The 15,984-nt window shown below is 34.2% G+C and overlaps 1 protein-coding gene across 1 annotated transcript in view; it reads right to left on the bottom strand.

Annotated features, from left to right (window-relative positions):
• Positions 1-2,393, bottom strand: part of LOC139979937 (gamma-aminobutyric acid type B receptor subunit 1-like) — a 104,917-nt gene extending 102,524 nt beyond the window's left edge. Inside the window, exon 1 of the mRNA XM_071991191.1 lies at positions 1,002-2,393. Within this exon, the coding sequence (XP_071847292.1) occupies positions 1,002-1,427 (426 nt within the window). The 5' untranslated portion in view covers positions 1,428-2,393. The remainder of the gene's footprint in view (positions 1-1,001) is intronic.
• Positions 2,394-15,984: the final 13,591 nt, after the last annotated feature.

The raw sequence follows: 15,984 nt of genomic DNA, 5'->3' as shown, positions 1-15,984 counted from the left end.
CATATGTAAACGTGGGTACAGGTCGTATTCCTCAAATTTTAACGATTTCCGTTGGGTATGCGATGATACTAATACAGATTTTGTACAAAAATAATAATTTTTTGCATGTATATATATATATATATATATATATATATATATATATATATAAATTAATTAATTAATTAATACATACATACATATATATATAAATATATATATATATATATATATATATATATATATATATATATATATATATATATATATATGGATAAATGGTTATGGTCTTGGAAGATCATCCTCATAGCTGGATAGTCTGTCTGTTGTTCATACAGATACATACGAGAATTACAAAACTGAGATTGACTCAAGCCATACCGATTATAAACGCCCATGAATGGATAGATTAATGAGTCTGATCGAATGAGTGTTTCCGTAAAACCCTGGCGATTTGTTTTCATTAGAAGTATGATTGAGCGTGGAGGATATAAGTATATGGACACATAACACAACCCCTCCCCCTCCCCCCCCCCCAAAAAAAAAAACGGCAGGTTGGAAATAGCGTCACACATGTTACAAAACCGACAGACTAAATATTAACAGGAAAACGAAACCGAGGCAGGAGCCAGACAATTGGGTGAGATTATACACTGAAATTAATTCATGAATGGAAAACAAGAATAATCGATATTAATATCACCGAATGTTAGTGCTGCTTAGAATTTTCGGTCCCAACTTTGATTTTCGATTGTATAAGAACTGTCTGTTTTTCAATATAATCTTGCTCAGGTCAATAACTCTTACGCAAGCTAATTTGTGAATAATACATAACTCTGAAATTAAAAGAATCAGATTAAAAAGAACATAATTTATATTATAGAAGAAAAAAAAAATCAATATAAAAAAAGAAGCGACTTTTGTAACCGTTGAACATTAAATCATTAGTCTACTTATTATTATTATTTTTTTTCGAAGTCACCTAGCATATTATTGCATAAAATAATGGTCATTTCACTTACCTGTGAATCGTTATAATACATGACAAGGTTATAGTCGGGTATAAACTGCATCGCATTGATTCTCTCCAGGGCAAGACACGCAACCCGCCGGTCGATGTTCCCATTACCTGCAAAGGGAGTCCCGGATAAGGGGAATAATCCACCGATAAAAAGTTTTTTCGGACCTTGAGGATTTTGGAATTTATTTTGTTCCGTTTCGAAGTAATCAAGACAATTTGTGGATGTCGTCTCCATATCACCTATCCTCCTTGGCATGCCACAACATTTACCATACATCGCGATGTCGGTATCGACAACTTGTCCAGCAGCAACCAACGATAAACACATACAGTATACCAATAGAAAATGTGCACAAAATCGAAACCGATTATCGTATATATCGGTACCGTTCTTCAAACAATGGTATGATCCCATTGTTCTTTGCATCGAGACAACCCCCACCCTTAAGGTGCCATCACACTCTTACCTTTCATTTACAAAAAGAATTGAAAACAATTTTGGTCGTAAATTGAAAGGGCCATTTTGCTTGTTCACGCTTAAAATAGCTGTTAACCCCAGAAGTATAAAACCATAAAAAAAGCAGCGTATTTCAGTGCTATTAAATTCCCGAAGCTGTCAAGTTTACAATCATATTTTTTCTATAGCCGAACGACGATTCACAATATCTCTATATTATACAACGATTTTTAAAACTTCCGTTAGCAATATCCGACATTTTTCGAAACCAATATTATTTAAATAGACTAAACTTAGAAAACAGAAACCTTGGCAATAACTGCTCTGTTTTAATCGTTTATGCAAATTTGGTTATCCAGGTAAATCCGTATTAGTTCCGTATGAATAATTTGACAAACTCCCAAAGGAAATATATATATATATATATATATATATATATATATATATATATATATATATATATTGGCGACAGCCCTTTCAGCAGACTAAATCATTCGTATCCCGGCTTAACAGCTTAACACGAGCAAACAAAATCAATTCATTCCAAAACTGCACAGGCAAGGTAGATGGAGAGCAAATAGAAAAGGTGATAATTTCTCAAATACGAATGGCGAGGTTTTTTTTCAGTTCGCTTTGCAATGATTTGTAGTTTCCCCAGCATCTCTGAAAAGCTAAACCCGGCCAAATGTTGGCCACTCACGTTCGCCAGTGCACGTACGTATATATACGGTTACACAGATGATAACCTCGGGTTTCTACCGGCCGCTCGTAATCGTTAAGAAGAGATATAGTAGAAAGTTGTCACTTCCACGCTTTGGTTCCGGATCAGTATTTCCCGCTCAACTCCCATACGCGTTCTATTGAACAGCCCCGCAGGTAAAGCTCATGTCACGTGATCTCGTCAGCCTCGAACAGTGTGTGTGTGTGTGTGTGTGATGTTTTTTTTTTCTCTCTCTCGATTCTTTTTGTTTACTGAATTGACAGATCCGTAGTCCCAACGTTTAGTCAGTTATCCCGCAGCTGTCGAAGGCTGGCGTTAGAGAGTAATATGGTTTTAAAAATCCAGATGAGAGGTACAGCAGCCATAATCAATTATTATTATTATTATTATTATTATTATTATTATATATATATATATATATATATGTATATATATGTATATATATATATATATATATATATATGTATATATATATGTATATATATATATATGTATATATATATATATATATATATATATATATATTATATATATATATATATATATATATATATATATATATATATTTAAATAACTAGCCTAATCATTAGGTATGATATGTGTTAGCTAGGACAAACTCAAAGTCATCGAAATGATAATAATATCCTATTGGACATACTCTAGACATAAACATAAAGTTAAGTTATTTCCCACGCTCCAAAATTGATACTGTTTTTTTTTTTTTTTGGCTTGACAGAACCGTTATAGCCAGTATCCTATATTACGTATCTGTCTAATAAAGTATTGTAGTACTAGTAGTTAATAATAAATAAAGTGAAAGTAAATATCAGATTCGTCCGATTAGAAAGTTTAATTTTGTTTTTGTTTTCATTGGTCGGTCTTATAGCGTATAGTCGATCATACTAAATCAATACAGTTAAAAAGGAAATCAGATCTGTTTTTAAATTAATCGATTAATCAGCTGATTACATGTATAACTTTATAACGACAATAAGGTAACTTAAATCCAGTAATAATTTCCTATGGGATTGAAAAATATAAAAATAAATCAATGGATTTGATTCATCCAGTAATGATCCATCTTCAGTAGATATCTGTGTATATACCGGTACATGTTAATAACATGGAGGGAGAGTAGAATTTCATATCCAACGTAACACCACCCATAATGCTTACAGCAGCTGTACAAACAATGACGTAATGAGTGAGGTTCGTAAGGGGTGATGCCTCTAGGGGTACACGTGGGGGTTAGAATTGATTTGATGACATGTTAGCTGTCACCCATCTGTAGAAAAACAGGCCACGGTCCAATAATAACTGTCTACCCGTGACGTTACGGCCTTCCTCAACACGTATAGATTTGTCGTACTACTAGACACTTGGATTTTTGGACTGTTGATTCTGAATGTGAGCAGGAATGTTTAACATGGTTTTGTCCTCTAAAGTGTGGTTTTGACACTTAAATGCCGGTATCTATAATGAATGATTTCTCAGTAATGTAACCAGATCTTCTTTTATAAACAAAAGCTCTTCAAGTTTAGACAATAAGTACAAGGAGTGTGGGAGAGGTTGACTTTGAGTTTGGACGAATACAATTTCAGAAACAATGTTTTTCAGACTGAAAAAAAAAGAAAATCGGTAAAAGGTGAAGGTTTGTTGAAAGTAGACGCAGAATGGTTCTTATTGTAAAAGTAATAACAAAAAAGACAGGGTGATATATTAGGCACTTCTTGGATATAAATTTGACTGCGGAAGTGACTTGAATCAGACGATGTGTCAATAGACTTAATTTTCGTGATTTACGATCCGTTAATCTCCAGTTAGGGAGACTACGTTATAGGTACAACAGTTTTGTAGATACGTATAGAAAAAGCCACAACAATCATGTCGTTGTTGATGATATGATATTGTGCCTTTATGTACGCTACACATATCTATATTGTTGGTGAAAAAAAACGTTAATTTATAATCTATAAATGAGGCAATATTAAATAATGGATACCTCGAAGTATAGGCTATTTCATCGGTTCAGTATGACAATGGGGCCTTAACGGTCAAATGGAGTTGAGAGGGCCACAGTGTGAATGGTACTTTCAAGGTTAGGTGGTCATTCTAGGTGCATGTAATAGTCATGTCCATAGGGTAACAGTGAAACCCTATTAGTTTCTTCAATTCGGGTATGGTGTAAATGTTATGTTCTGTGGATTCTAGCCTAGCCTAACCTAGTGTTAATAGTGTCTTAAAGATATGGTTTAGAGTATTGCCTATTGAAATAGGAGAATGTGCTTTAGGCGACATCTATCAGGTTCTAGCTTAAACCGATTGAAATATACATTGTAAGGATCTCTGAATATTTCAAAGATCGAAAATAAAGCATGTCATTGCTTTTATTATACGTCCTTCTCTATATTATATATATATATATATATATATACATATACATATACATATATATATATATATATATATATATATATATATATATATGTATATATATATATATACATATATATATATATATATATATATATATATATATATATATATATATATATATATCATTATCATTATCGTATCATTACATCAACATCATTTACTATCCCAACAGTCAATTTATTAGCCCGAGAGAAAGATGGGCATGTTTTGAAAGCCATTCATTTGACAAATTGATTGAAATTTCAATTATTCGCTTATCTTTCTCGTGAAAGATGAATCCCCACCACATCAGAGACTGTCAGATTATGACAGGAAAATATTAACACCGAAGAGCTTGAAAATATTGGAAGAGATATCGCATTACTTTATATAATAAACGAACGAAAAGTTTTTGATTCAACTCTCGCAAAATATACAGTCAATTTTATTAAAGAAAGAGAGAAACCATAGATTTGTTAAATTAAAGTTTGTAAAGTAACTCATATTACATCATTGGAAGCACACTGCACATTACGTTTCCAGACAATACTAGCTTTTTATACTTTATACACTGTTACACTTAATCAAAGCAAACCCGGAAAAAAAAGTAAGATTCAAAATCTATACCTTGGGCTGTTTTGTCAAATCTAATCACTCCCTCATTACAATCCACTGAGAAAAGTTTATTAAAGGGTGGCATAACTCTTGCCTGTTATTCAATAGCGGAAACACAAAAGGCAAATAAATAAATAATAAAATAAAATAAAATAAAAATCGATGAGGCGAAGTCGTCTTTTTGGCGGGAGTTGAATGAACGGGTATACACGGTAAATACCCATTAGGCAGCAATGTCTAAAGAATTCCCTACGGTTCCGTGAAGTCACATTCTGATGGAGGCATATAGCTATATGGAATATATAGAGCGTCACATAACCAAAAATGTGTTAATTAAGTCGCTTTCTCGGTCCAAATCTCAAAGGGAGCTCTTGTTAAGATTTCGTAATACGAGACTGCGTCATTAACGGTTAATCAATGACTGACCTTTGTGCCTTGATTAAGTCAAACGAACCAATCATTTAACTCAATGTCATTCAACGTTGGATAGCTGTTTTTATACAATTTAGTTAAATATGTCTAGTGTATTGAAATTAGTATTGATTAGCCGTCTTAAGCCTGCTTGATGGGATGCAGAATATGATTAGGTAGTTAAGATACCACGGTTACGATGGAATTTTGACAAAGTTTGATGAAAAAGGACGGAAATTTCAGATAGAACAAAATCCAAATAAAGAAAAAAGTAGTTGACGAACAGAGTGGATGGGACTACTTGAAAGTGTAAATTGTATACATTATTATGAGATGAAACATAAAAATATATACATCATATAGTTTTGATATTATTATTTAAAACGTAACATGTATTGGAATGCATGACTGTCAACCATACAGGTAAGAGCATATATCTCACTAGAAAGTGTTTACAATGTTAAGCAAACCTTAAGAAAAGTAAACAGAACTTCAAGGCCAAACTTGAATGAACAAACTATGATAACGATTGAATATGAGTTGAACGTGACAAATGGGGTTCCTTTAATGAATGGCTGCCTACAAGTACCTCGACCTCTTACATATATATAACGTACATTACAAGTTTGTGATCTCTCACGCCCCCCCCCCCCCCGCCCCTCACTCCAATCGATCCGTGTGAAGCAGGAATGTCTCTGATTTGGAAATCTTTAGACCTTTTGTAAAGATTTAGGATACCAGATGTTATAAATGCAAATGCTAAGGTTTACCAATACGTGTCATGGTACAATAATGTATATATAAAAGTGTATCTATGAATTTTTTTTTATATATATATAAATATATATATATATATATAAATATATATATATTATTATATATTATTATATAATATATATATATAAATATATATAAATATATATATATATATATATATATATATATATATATATATATACTTTATGAACTATAGTATTGTTCGATACAGGTGACAAACGCCTACAGTGGAATTACGACCTTCCTTACCGGTTTCGAACCTCCGGACATACAATTAGCGTCCAAAGCCTAGTTGGTTAGGGTGTCCGCGTACAGAGCGGGAGGCCCGGGTTCGAATCCCGGTGGAGGCTGGAAGTTTTTCACTGTTCTTGATTTTTCAACTCGTTACGATTTCATTTATATATATATATATATATATATATATATATATATATATATATATATATATATATTTATATATATATATATTTATATATATATATGAGTTTCTCTTTATCGTATTCAAGACATCTCTACTAACGTGAGAAGACAAATACGCTTGACCAGTACTAAACTATACCGCACATAGAGACACATGGTACAAAGCGATACTCAGCGCGTCATACCTTGACAGTTGCTAATGACGTCATTGATTGTGATAAATGACCCCACAGTTTCCAGCAACTCATACATCTGACTGTCATAGGGCGTGACGTTAAAGGACGGAAATATAAACAAAATCTGTCTTCATTTTTGTCCTCGGCCACTTGTACTTTCTATGAACTCAACTGTGTTCGTTTCAGTTACTATCAATATATTAATTAATCAGGGATATGCTGCCCTTGTCATGTCACGTGACAACTATCATCCATTAATCATCAGTGAATGATTTACCATGCAATTTGGAAATACCGCCCCCTTCTTACATACCGTACATTACAGACTGAAGGGGAGGGGTGTGTGAAGCGCGATGAGATCACAACGATAAAAAATGAAAGCCCATCATATTAAATATCAAAGACGATATTTTATTGAGATGGAGGAGGGGAGGGGAGGGGGAGGTGGAGGATAGGGGTCAAACCCTGTTCATATACGTAGTAAGACATTCAATTTGTACAAACTGTACCGTGAAACGATACCGGTTATTATATATTATCAATTGTATATTACACTATTATATGTTATTCATAATATATTTTATCTTATCCAGAATATTTCACGACGTACACATTATAACCTTTATATATAATTTTATTATCCTGTACTATGATTTCATTAATCACTGCGTTATGATCGATCTACGGCAAAGTATTCATTCTAATTCAGAAACCTCGGTCGATCATATTTTCGTATGAGTAATTAACTATGAAATGATAGTTCACTAATATTATAGTTAATTAACTTTATTGTTTATATTAAAATGTAACTGTTTCTAAAGCAGGCATAAAACGAGCTAACCGCGAACCAGTTTTTCTCACACACCCTCTTAAAATCAGAGGTCATTTGTACCTGTTTAAGATTCTGATAATCGAGAGAGGATTCAAGCGGGGGGGGGGGGTGCGTCAGTGGTGAAAATAGAAAAATTATGTTTAGTCAATTATCCATTTTGACATCCATGAGAAAATTCTTTATATTTATGCATATTTCAAGGGTTTTCTTGGTAGATAATTAAGACATGATATATTAACAAAAGTGAAAAAAATAAATCTAAAATTGGAGTAATAAGCTTCAAAAGTTACTTATATATCATTTTTACTGAAAAACTTATAAAGAAAAAGGTTTTAATAATATCTCACGTGTTACGATGGTATTTACACAAGTGCAAATCTTTTGCATCGATTTTACACAGAAATTCAAAATTGGTGGCGGTATTTACAAATACGACCATCGTCAATTTTGAACTGGAATCCAACAGCTGTCTTAAGAACTGGCCTTTGCTCCCACGATAAAGTCCCACTTAGTTGGGTGGCTTGGGTATCTTTGAGTAACAACTACTAGTGTTCCACTAGTCCCAACTAATTCCCTATACATATATCTATATAAATACATATATATACACCATATATATATATATATATATATACACCATATATATATATATATATATATATATATTGTGGCCATTGTGGCCATCCATATAGTGAGCAAAGGCTCAGTAATCTACAATACGATGTCACGTATACACTTCTGTATATTTTACTCCAGGTCATCAGAAGTAGAAGATTAAGTTGGACTAAGTGGTGGCAGAGAACAAAGATCCAAACCTTTGTTTTCAGTATAAGGTCACAAAGGTCGTAACTATGGAAACAAATTGCGCTCAAAGAGGTTAAAGCTTATCGACGAGTCACCAATCAGAACGTCGGCCCTTTAAAAAACAAAGTCGAACTTAAAGCAGTTTCTAGTCCTTTTTTCTAATTAAATTTTGCAAAGTTAAATTGACTAAGAATTGGTTGACTGTCAAGCATTGATTCCTACGTGCGTGTATATAATCAATTTCATAGTCTTAACTATTGAATGACATTAATCGAACATGTAACTGGTTAAAGTTATAATATTGTTTTTATGTTTTAAAAACGCATGCGAACCAAAAAACAAAGTTACCACGGTATTAGCGCTTATTAGCACTGACTGATGTCGACAATGCATTTCACCGCATTTCCGATAGCAACACAACAACATGGCCGATAATATGACAAGTATTAGGCGAATGCGCATAGCACGCAAGAGAGAGAGAGAGGGAAAGAATACAGGTTCTAAATCCTTTCAGATGACAGTTTCAAATTTGACTGTTGTTATTAAATAAATATTCTTACCTTTTAGAATTATTTTAAAATACTTTAGAATTCCGAAAAGGTAACAACTATATGATATTAAAACCCATCATACTCTGCTCAGTGTCGGGGTATAATGGTTAAACGTTTTAGTTTAGTTTTTACAGCATGATAATTGTGATGAAGCTAGACAATGAGATTAAGCAATGAGATATATACCCGCGTTATACAAAGATCGTAAAATCGAACACATACCTGCATAGGCGTAGGAGGCGGTGGGGAGGGGGGCTGGGGGGGACTGGGGGGATGCAGCCCCCAACCAAATATTTTTTGTGAAAATATGGGCAATATGCTGAGAATTTTTCGGGCACCTACTGAAAGAAAAATAATTTGCACTTTTTTCGTTTTTCAATGGTTAAACTGATATTATTATTAGGCCTATCATTACTATTGTAACGACTTTCCCAATAATTAGCGTGCGAAAAATTTTGGTTATATTTTTCGGGCAAGTCGTTACAGCCCCCCCCCCCCCTCTCCCAATCAAATTGGGCTCCTATACGCCTATGCATAACTGTGAAAAATATAATACGTATCCAAATTGTTGGCCAATCATATATTGCCTAGACTGTTTAATAATGACATCTTAAATCCAATCAGGGAACGGCGATTTTTTAAATGGCAGCTCTGTGAACCAATCAAAGTCGGTCATATAGATTTACTCACAACGTCGTCCAAGCTACGCCACGCGTATACGTGTAAGCAAATTGAGCTATATACACCTAGCAACGCAACAACAAATAACAGAGGTTTCGACGAGCCTTCTGATTCATTGTTACGTCGGTTAGCATGTAACAACGGTTAGCTAGTTACCATGGTAACAAACCTGCAATGTATTGCGAAATCTATAACGTAAGCCGCGATGTTCATTTTCAAAAAAATGAAAAAAGAAAATAAGTAGAACTGTTAAACAGATACCGGTACACAGATTGTGTTAACATTCATGTTCCATGTTGTAATTATAAACCTATACTATATTTGCATAATAATATTTGTTTCTCTTAAATGAAAATTAAATGCATGAATCAAGGATTTTTGGATGGACTGTTAATGGTAGGATTTGTTTGGTGAGAGATGCATGACTAAAGGCCCTGTCACATCTCACCGGATTGCACGAACGGACAAGAGTACGCGCGAAAAACAGTCATCCGGTTATTTCCGTTGGCAAAAGTTGTCGCGCATGCATCTGGGGGTTGCAACGTACCGGACGTTCAACGGTGAAAACGGATTACAAACGTACAAGGGACGGACATCAACTGACGAACAACGGATGAACAAAGGAATAACAACGAACGAACTAACGAACACCAACGGATAGTAACGAATTTACAACGGACAATTAACGGATAAAGAACATACAAAACGTAGCAGTACCGGAAAAGTAACGGACATACCGGACTAGCTACGGAGAAGAAACGGTCTTAAACCTGGGCCCCCGGAGTGCCTCAAAATCAGGGGGCATCCTCATGAAGTTGATGAGAGATTTTGGTCTTCCATTCGCAGCTCCTGCGTTAGTTGGTCATAAAGACCAAACTGCCGTCTTCTCTGTGGACCTAGCAAGGCCCTAGACCAGCATTTAAGCCGAGCACGTCTCTTCCTTCTCTTCTTGACTTGTTCATTGGTCTTGATGTTGGCTTCAATGATAAGCATCTGTGCTTGTAAAGCTGACACTGTGGTCTGAAGCTTGAATCTTTCTGAAGGGTCCATGATGTAGTTGTTGACGGTAGAGGTTATAGGAGCAGAATGAGGCGTGGGACGCTTGGAGTGGACAAGGTGGAGGTACGCTGCATCTCCGTTCTATGTCCGTCTGTTATACTTTCCTGGCCTGAGTTCTTCCGTTTCTTCCGTGTAACGTCCGTTACCTATCTGTTCATTGTCAGTTCTATTCCTTTACACTTCCGTTATTTCTACGTTAGCGTCCGTCGAATATACGGTATAGGTACTATACTTCTACGTTTCATCCGTTCTTTGTCCGTTAATGATCCGGTGAGCAATAGCAATAACCAGAGTCGAACGGAGAAATACAGTATGCCAAACGCATACAGAACGAACAAAACGCATGAGAAACTGATAAAACGGAAGCTTAACGGATTAGTAACGAATAAATAACGGAGACATTTTTCGGTGGATGTCCGTTCCAAGTTTTGTGCATGTTCAAAATCGACACCGGACAAACCGGACCCTCCCGGTAATGAAACGTAGACGGACGGAGGAGAACCGCATACTAAACGGATACTAACGTACATCAACGGAGTGCCATTTTTTGTCTTCGTTCCCTCTCCGTTATTGCAATCCGGTGAGATGTGACTGGGCTTTAACGGATGATTAAACTAAAGATATCATTGGAGGGTATATAGAAGATATAATTATTGACACGACCTAATTTTCACAAAATATTAAAAAAGAGAAGATATAGGAGAATAAACAAATGTAATCCTTGAATTATATATAGAAGATCTGTTTACTAGTATAGTCACTGCATGAGTACCACCTATTTAATCATACTGATGTAACACATGCCATTGCACAGAGATGTATTCAAACGACCATCCACACGTACGTTCTTTTCTCAGTATCACTTGACGCTTCTTCGGGGCACGTATTCAAACTTTTATCTCATAAATTGTTTTATACCTACAGTTTAAATGTTATCAACAGGTCTCCCTCTTGCTAGTGAAACAAAATTTAAATTTCTAACGGATGAATCATTTTGTAACTTGAAATGACTAATTTAAGACATTTAGTTTGGTGATGATATTTGTCAACGATCTTGTCAGTCCGTTTCTGGCGTTAATCAGCTTAATCTGTATCGATATACATTTTGATGATGTTCATTTTTAGAGTCATCTTAAAATGTTTACCATGCCCCTTCAAGCAGCATTTTGCGTTTTGTCGCCGTTTTCAACTTTCTTGACAAGTCCATCGAGTTTTATACACATATCAATCACAAAACAGCAAACTAAGATATTAGCCAAGTTTTTCCCTGCCAAAAGCGTTAAGCAATGACGTACGTAGCTCTTAAATAGTCACATTATGGGCGAGGTTTATTTGGAACCCAACGGAAAATATCTTCGAGAAAAACAAAGTTGAAATGTGTAAATTGTTCGACTTTTATGCCACCATTTGAAGTGAGATTTGAATACATAAGCTAGTTATGTATGTCGTTATGGCATAGTGGAGTCAATGAGGTTGAGAAAAATCATAGAAAAGGACGCAAAATGCTGCTTTAAATACCAGGTACTTCAGTTTCAAAATGGTGTTAAATATTGCAACTTTTTTAGTTATTTTATGTTCAAACCTTTTCACCGTCTATTCCCACAAATATATAGGCATGTGTTTGTTTTTTCTTCTCTCGACATTTTGACGACCCGCCCAAAACATTTTGTCGAAAACCCTAGAGGGTTCGCAAACCGCAGTGTGTAGGTCAGGGCGGCAAAGTGTCCAATCATCTGACCGTCTGAGAACTGTTATATTATTTAGTTATTACATATTAAATGCCGCTATTGGGAGATATAGATAAGTAGTTTGGTTTCTTTCTCTGCAATCAGAAAAGTTAAATTGATATTTTGAAAGAGATATAGAAACTGAAAATTCCCAGCATGTAACTTCAAGAATGACGATGTGTTTTATTTGCACATTGCTCTTTCAGCTAACGCTATATTTCTGTTCGATTTAGTATTCTTGTTAATGTTTTATTCTATCATATATTGTTTTGATTAAATTAGGCCTATGGAAAAAAACTAGCATTAAATGCGGTCAATAGGTTAGAGTAAAAAAGATCTAAATTTAAAAGCAAAAAGTCACAAGCAATTATTACACACAAACATCATATTATATATATATATTATATATATATATATATATATAAATATTATATATATTATATATATTTTATATATATATATATATATATATATATATATGCACCAGTAGTATCACTTCATTACGTAAATATCATGATTAGTCGATTGTTTTTACTTATGAAATAGCGTCTTTCACTGCAACACACCTTTCACAAATATTTGCCCCCCCTTTTTTTGGACCCCCCCTCAAAGTCAATAATCTCATGGATATTTTAATTCATATCTTTGCATTCATTTCCGGCATTTCAATCATTGGCATTCATTATCCAATTCCTCATCTCATATCTTTTCGGTTTAATAAAGCTTTGAGCATTTTCCTCCTCTCCACCCTCAAAGTAATCAAATAAACGTCTGCATATTTTATGAATTCAATTTAGGAGTTTTCAAATTTTTAGTAATGATCAACACAACTGCAATATATAATGCAGATATAGGTATGGAACAAGTAACATTTGACAAATGCAACGGCCTTTATGAAATAGAAGGGTTTTGCCTCGAGTTCTGTTAATAACGACAATTTCGCCAACTGGTCTTGTCTTTTTCGTTTTTTTCTTTTATATTTATTTTGTCTTTGATCTATACGCTTCTAGGCACCCACGCATATACATCAACACTGTTATATCTTCCTGTTAACGTAGTTTATGACTCCTCTTAATAAATTTTATATATATACTGGAATGAATAAATAAATAAAGACAGTCATGTATATACTTAAGTGTTCTCGATCGTTTGATATTAGGTATTTTTCTGGGTTTTTTTCTTTTCGTAATGAGAAATGAATCAATTCTGTCATCTTTAAGATAAATGGAGATCTGCCCAAAGTGAGCTATTCTGCAATACTGCCAGAGATGATAATGCACCGTTCTCACACTGGTAAAATAAATATGTGTTTGTATGTGTGCGTGTGTGTATCATTCTGTGTGTTGAGAGATATATTGCACAATCTTGGAGATATACAGTCCTCTCTCATTTGTAAATGTAATAAATACGTCTTGATTCCTTAACATTTGTCATCCATTTAGCCATTTCAAACAGGGAAAGAGGTTTGGTAATATATACCTGAGAGGGGGGGGGGGTGAGATGGGGTGGGCTTAGGAGAGTAGAGCGATATTTGAGAAATGCAACTAGAAGACATTATAGGGCTAAGAAAACATTGCTTTCAAGAAAGCGATAATTGTTTTAAAAAAACCCTACCTTATAAGGGGTTGACCTATAAATCTGCCCCCCCCCCCGCTACACCCTACCTCTATATAGCCCGTCCCTTTGCACCCCAAAGATACTTATGTTCTCTATCCCTTTTCCTTTAAGTTAAAGAATACCTTACTTTATTCGTACCGTATAGGAGTATATAAACCAAAACTAGCTCTAAGTGACACAATATACTTTTGGTTTTGAAATTCCAATTTTATTGTTCGAGATATTTAACAAATTCACTTAAAATACCGTCTACAAAAGTAAAATGCGAGCGTCCTATTTTATTACTATTATTATTATTATTATAATTTGATATTGTTACTATTACTTTTCGGTCGTATATCTTTTGGTCTACTGTCGAATCTTCTTGACATACAAAATATTGCATTCTTCTCACAGAGTCTGGTCCTAAATACCACGGTAATCTATCGATTTAAAAAACGACACGTGTCACTTACGTTACAAAGAGCAACAAGTATATACATTTAAATAGTACAATAGTACACGTGTTTTCTCGTGTTTTCAGACATATATATATACCATTGTATGGAAATGTGTAACAAAGAAGTTCTTTTCTATTATAAACACTGCATAGTAACGAAATATTTAATTAAGTCCTATTCTGGGATTTTGGTAAAATGGGATTTCTATTTTAAATGACATATTTATATGGGATGTATCATAATTAAAACAGTAGGGGGGGGGGGGGGGAGGATTGGTGTGAAATGAGCCGTAAGTTAGCTGGGATAATGAAAATATAATTGAGTATTTGAAGGGACATTTTTTTATTGAAATAGATGTATAGTCACACTCCTGTGTTATGATTAGGAAGACAAGGGCTACCGCTGCCGATGAAGAATAAACTATATAAGAACGAGTCGAAAACTGCAAAGACACAGATTATGCACGTCATCTCTGGTAGTGTTATTTACAATCACCATTAGGAACGTTCTTGCTGAAGTTTCCTACCATGGTAAAGACAGACGTTTCTGCATATCCACCAACAGTACAGAGTGTACCGGATCAGCGATGTCCGGGTACTCAAAAGAAGTCATTTTACATGGTAAGTCTCAATTCGGTAATGTTATAAACACATTTTTCAGTCTCTTAAAATAGGAGCAAGAAATTATACAAATGAATTTGTTTTACAAAATTGATAAATTCTCCAAAATGTTGACATTTCTTTAATTTCGCCATCTGGTATAGTCACTTGAAAAATATTAATGAGCTGAATATTCTTGTATCATAACAATTTTGACGATTTTCGTATAAATTATGTTGTTATTCGGTCAATCTGTTATTGTCGAAACTGTAAACTAAAGTTTGAAAGTTTGAAAATTTTATGTTTTCTGTTCGTGGTCAATAATGTAGAAAGGAAGGGTCATAACCTGTTTACCCCAATTTATATTTGAAATTAATTATAATGCAACATATCTTTATATGAATAGTATATAGATATGATAACAACGTGTTGGTAACAGAAAGGTACAACTTACGATTTGGTTGGGACATATCATTTTAAGGTTCGGTATGAATTAAGCAATCAAAAAATAGAACATAATAGACTTTAATTGCTCCTTCGGAATTTATGTGTGTAAATTTGATGGTAGAGAGAGGTGCTTAGTATTTCACTATCCAATCAAACCTACCGTATACTTTTGAAATTATTCTAAAAGAAACATTTGTGTTGGTTTTGGATGGTGTTGTGTAGGACTGATAGCTTT

The sequence above is a fragment of the Apostichopus japonicus genome, chromosome 14 (assembly GCF_037975245.1).
Source record: "Apostichopus japonicus isolate 1M-3 chromosome 14, ASM3797524v1, whole genome shotgun sequence".
In the NCBI taxonomy this organism is placed as follows: Eukaryota; Metazoa; Echinodermata; class Holothuroidea; order Aspidochirotida; family Stichopodidae; genus Apostichopus; species Apostichopus japonicus.
Note: the sequence above shows the minus strand (reverse complement) of the source record. Positions and strands in the feature narration are given on the sequence as shown.